This window comes from Mangifera indica, unplaced genomic scaffold (assembly GCF_011075055.1).
Source record: "Mangifera indica cultivar Alphonso unplaced genomic scaffold, CATAS_Mindica_2.1 Un_0114, whole genome shotgun sequence".
NCBI lineage: Eukaryota > Viridiplantae > Streptophyta > Magnoliopsida > Sapindales > Anacardiaceae > Mangifera > Mangifera indica.
This window is the reverse complement of record NW_025401206.1, coordinates 69,492-74,963: the sequence shown is the minus strand read 5'-3', so window position 1 is coordinate 74,963 and position 5,472 is coordinate 69,492. Positions and strand designations below refer to the sequence as shown.

Sequence of the window (5,472 nt, the reverse complement as noted above, 5' to 3'; positions counted from 1 at the left end):
TCTTTGGCTGGCCTGCAGACAAGGCACAATGGACATTTATTATTAGTCACCCTTTTCCAACTTACACAAAAACATCTCGCTTAACATGTTAGATTACGTCATATGACATTTGAGAATCTCCATAAGGTTTCAATATTAAAGAAGGTGAAATATGGTTCCTTTCAATTGATGAACATATACAGACGGCATCTCTTGAAATTTAGCACTGAAGTTCTTGGAACACGATAAGCTTAAGCGGGAATCAAATAGAAAATGATATGCGTCTGTGGCAGAATTCAAAGAAAGTTCAATCCATCCCCAAGAATTTCAATATATTTCTGAATTCTTATACAGTACTTCAACATATAATGGACCTAAAAGGAATTATAGTTCATATTCCAACTTGTTGAAGCATAATCCAAATTCAACCTCATCATATTCTGATTTGATATTTCTACACCCAACATGATAACCAGCATCACTTAGCCAGAAATACAAACCTAAATTTGATCCTTACATGTGTAGATTACAAAATAAAAGACCCTTACATCTGATATGAAAGCATACAAGTTAGTTAAAAAACTCTCAGCAAGATTTTTCCTTTAGGTACAAGATTGCCCAAGAAATTCTAGTAGCACATTTGTTTTAAAACACACAATGAGAATGGAAAACTAAAATTGATATCTAACACACTTAAATTTTATGTACAGCAAGCAGACATAGACCCAATATTACTGGAGTGAAAGATTTTAAGAAGAATACTCTGGAGGGATACCTCGATAAATATGTCTAAATGTCCATGTAGTTTCATGTAAATCTCTAGCTACTATCTCCTGGGCAGGTGGTTGCATTGAAAAATCCTATCAAGTAAATAGACTCTGAGTAATGGAAAAGTAGACACAGAACCATATGGAAAGCTCATCTTTATAATAAAACTAATATCACAAAATATTTTACACACTAGAGGTGGGAAGATCTTCTCCGCTGCTCGGCGAGGTACAGAAAATCCACCATGAGTACTGGTGTCACTTGCTGTAAGAGTTTTGCAGAAAAACTCAGTTGGTTGCCTGTTTTGCTTGAGGCCCATATCAGATGCCAATAATGCTTCCTTTTCATACTGTAGAACAGATATTCCAATAAAATATGTGCTTGTCCTTTCTTCAACCAAAAGAAAAACTTGCTAGATCATTTAATATTATTGTTAATGGCTGACCTACTTTGTTTACAGGTTGAAGTGTCATCTGAGCATAGACCTCGTCAGTTTCTGGATCAGCCTGATTCAAAATGAGAATAATTGAATAAATGTACTGCTTCAAAAAAGCAGAAAAGTAAAAAATTTACATTTTTTTTTTCCATTTCCACTTCCTGACCAATAAGAACATATGTTGTTGCACCTATGACCCACCATTTCAGTACCAGCCGGTATGCACAACAGAAATACATAAAGCAAGATATAGAGGCGCAAGAGTGAATATGCACACACCAACTATACTAAATGACTAAATTACTAAGCATTATTCCCAAGACAACACATTGATTCAACAAGGGCAAGCAAATTCAAGAGCTGGGCATACACAAAACATACTGACACAAATTCAATTATTCTTCATTTAAATTACAGCATTTTCCTTTAGGGTCAAAAATAAACCACTAAACAGTAGAGTGGAACATAAGAAGCTCTTATACATGCAAAGTGATGTTATGAAGCAAGCAAATCAACTTGGAAGGCAGGTTAGGGTAGCTGGGTATGAAATCAGTCTCCTTTTGCATCGATGCAGCAACCTGAGATTCAGCATTAATCGACAGAAAATTTCATCAGAAACCAGAATGCTGATACAGTTGTTCTCTAGATTCAATGAGACAGGCACATACTTGTTCACTGTGGCCTTGAGGGAAGTAAACTACAAGGCTTCCAACTGGAGGCAAAGAAACCAGTGGCCCGGCACAAGCATGCCATAGTTCGGAATTAATACTCTTCCTCTCCCCTGTTCACAAAAAATGTATATGAAGTCACAAGTCAAGCCAATTCAGACAGCTGAATAAGGTTCCGGGACTAACACTATGGTCCCAAAATATAGCAAACATGAATTTTATCCAGCACAAATAATTATTAACCAAATTGTTGTTATTAATTACAGGCTAAATATGAGATGATTGCTGCTGATTTAAAGGTTTTCCCTTTGAATTCCATTTGCAAGGATATTGTATATATACTTGTATTATGCAAAAGTACAAAACAGACGTTAGTTATCTGACTTACACCAGGATAACGGTTGGAGAACTGTCCACACGACACTGAAACTTCAACAAAAAGACTTGTTGACCAGAAGACTAAGGAAAAAAGTTTAAATGTATGAAAAATTAAGATTATGAAGTTCCATATAAATCGACTGCAAAGAATATGTAAATTCGGCGGAATTTGGAGTGTAAATTCCATCATATTTCTGACGAAAACTATATAGAATAATTAAGACAATCAATGAAACCAAGTCATCAATTAAGAAAATTCTAAATTTAGTTTGGACTTATTTGCTTTAAGAAAAATAGAGATCAGTCCAGATAGAAACTTTCTTCAAAAAATCTATCCTATTAGATACGGACATGGACAATACGTAATCAGAAACCTTACATTTAGACAAGAACAAGGGGAAGAAAGTAACCTCTAACCCAGAAACTGAAGAAAAAAAAGTTAAAATAAAAACAATCCAACACTCTGAAAAGTTTGCTTAATCCAATTTCTTCAAGCATTAGAAAGCAAGAAGTATTAAATCATCAAGCAAAGGTAAATCTTGAAAAATGAAACTAGCCAAGGAACATGCAGAAAGACAATCAAATGAATGGAAATATACATACGAACACCGAGTTTGAAGGTGTTTAACTGAATAAAAATCTTAACACACCTTCGGCAGAATTTGGTAGGAACCCATTTGCTTGAGCCTTCATGTTTACTTTCATGGACAGGAAATGATAAAAGCCCTAGCAAAGCAAGCAAATTGAATCACCCACTTTTGTTCCAGAAAAGATTCGCCCTTTTTTTTTTACCATAATAATAACAAACTCATCTCCAACTCCAAAATATATTCCAACATTTGCTAAGTCCGTAAACAAAACCACCACATTCAAATTCAACCCAACAAACCAAACAAGGCAAACTTAGAACTTGTTTTCCAGGCTTTTATTTCCCTTCTTTGACCCGAAAAGAATTCCACATCTTGAATTAGAAACAACTCCACAAAAAAAAAAAAAACCACAAATTTATGAAAGCTGAAACAAGCTTGCTCCTTTAGACAACAAGAAATGGGTATGGAATCATGTTTAAGCCAAAAGGAAAAAAAAAAAAAAACAGAAAATGGCTAGTGTTTATTTTGTTGAAAGTGTATGTTTAATCAACGCAGGGATCAAGAAAGAACTGACTTGTCGCGGGAAATCAGAGGAACAAAGCAAAAGCCAAAAAGACAGCTTTTTTATGTGAAGCAGCCAGCCGACATATAGTAGAGACTCTGGCGAATGGCAATCAGGGCAGGGACAGGGCTGGTTAAAAATGAATAAAAAAGAGAAGCAAAAAACGAAAAGTTATTACTGTGTTTCTTCGTTAAATTACAACGAAAGACAGTAATAATAATTAAAAAAGACTTAAGTAAGTTCATAGTGGTGTGCTGTCTGAGCAGACAACATTATTCTGACATTAAATGCACCAGAAATTCACCTCAGATTCTTACCAAATTCACATTCGAGTTTGAGTGTGTGGAGAAGGATGAAGATGGGGATGGCGAATCGTATATTTACTTATTCTAGTAAATTTTGAGTTTAAGACTGGGAGTTTTCCACCTCAAATAAGAAAATATTTTGTGACTGCTGACGTTGAGTGCGTTCTCTTTGATGTTCGACAGTGGGCCTAAATTCCATTTCCTTGGAGCAAAATTACATTTTTCATTTGAGTGAATTACACATTCCCACCCAAGGTTTGCTAAAAATCCTTATCCACCCCTTGATGATATAAACTATATTTTTCCATTTCATCAATAAAATTTGTCTAATAAAAAGGCAAAGTAGTTGATTTGTGTTGCTCAAAAATTATAAAATCTGACAATCTTATCAATGGGAGGCACGAAACTGAAAATTAGGATTTGAAGAAGATTTGCAAGTCAAAATAAAGAATGAAAAACTTAAATAGAGAAGCTTGAAAAATGAAAAACAAAACGTGTTTAACAATATTACATGAGACACAAACGAAGACTTCAACAATAAAAAGAAGATTTGAAGATGGTTTTGAGCACAATTTAGAGTTTGGGAATACAGTCTAATAATATGCATATGGATTGAACATAGGAAGAAAAATGAGCTTAAGGTTTGAAAATGGGTATGGAAAAGGGACTAGGGTTTGAAAATAGTTTTGAAAGGATTTAGGCTTGGGAAATGGGTTTGAAAAAATATCGGAGCATGAAAATGATTGGTTTTCTTATAAGGAATAATACTATATGTATTTACTTTGAATACATAAATTGATACACATTTATATGTGTCATTATTTGATTAAGTATTTCTTTATTTTTAATTTAAAATCATCTAATTGTATAATAACATATATAAATATATATTCATTTATGTATTCAAAGTGAGTACGTATAGTTTTATTGTTTTAAGAGACATTCACCCATAACTATTATGAATGATAGATAGAAGGATTTAGTCAATACCCATGATATATATTGACCAAATACAAGAATAAGACACTATGTTGGACATGTTTATGTCAATTTAAGGGAAAATTTTTTGCTACAAAGTGACTCTTTTTTCACCTATAAGTGCATATGTTTACACGTATATCAAAATGAATATATATTGATTACATGTTCATTAGAGTAATGCTAAAAGATTCAATATAGATGATAATAGAAGTGTTTATGGAACAAATTATCTAGTAAATGATAGTGCATGTGATTCTTCAACTGAAGATTATCGGAGTGTCATGTGTGTCAATACTTAGTTTGATAATAACCTAATGTAGCGTTTTTTTAAGAGCTATGTAAGTTCAAACGAATTCAATTCAATTCAATTCGAATTTAACCTTATTTGAACCAAATCAATTGGTTTAAATAGGAGTTGTAGCTCTTTTGGTTCGAACAAACTAGTGCCGCGAATTTTCAATAGTAACAGTTTTATAACTCCTTTACATCAGTGCGCAAAGATTCGAACCATTATACACATCATGTATGCCTTGAATATGTTTGCTACGCATTGCCGCACTTGGTTGATAAATTTGTTCCTGAATTCACGTAATAGTATAATAAGATCTGAAATTAAAATTTTGCAACTTAAGCGGCGGTAATTAAATTATGTGAGCTCGAATAATCAAATTAAAAATAAGTAAATTAATTTTAACAAATACCTAAACACTTGTGTCTGTTTAATAACATGTTTGGTTGTTTTCGAAATATGGTGCCCGGCACACAAGCCTCGGCCTATGGATAACTTTATTTTGAAAATATATGT

The 5,472-nt window shown here is 33.3% G+C and overlaps 1 protein-coding gene across 1 annotated transcript; it reads right to left on the bottom strand.

The window, feature by feature from the left end:
* Positions 1-670: 670 nt before the first annotated feature.
* LOC123207890 (auxin response factor 19-like) lies at positions 671-3,624 on the bottom strand. The gene is made up of 6 exons (XM_044625374.1): positions 2,880-3,624; positions 1,852-1,964; positions 1,666-1,761; positions 1,197-1,253; positions 941-1,096; positions 671-839 (listed from the first exon to the last, which is right to left on the bottom strand). The coding sequence occupies exons 1-6, from the start codon at positions 2,932-2,934 to the stop codon at positions 729-731; spliced, it is 588 nt and encodes a 195-aa protein (XP_044481309.1). The 5' UTR covers positions 2,935-3,624; the 3' UTR covers positions 671-728.
* Positions 3,625-5,472: the final 1,848 nt, after the last annotated feature.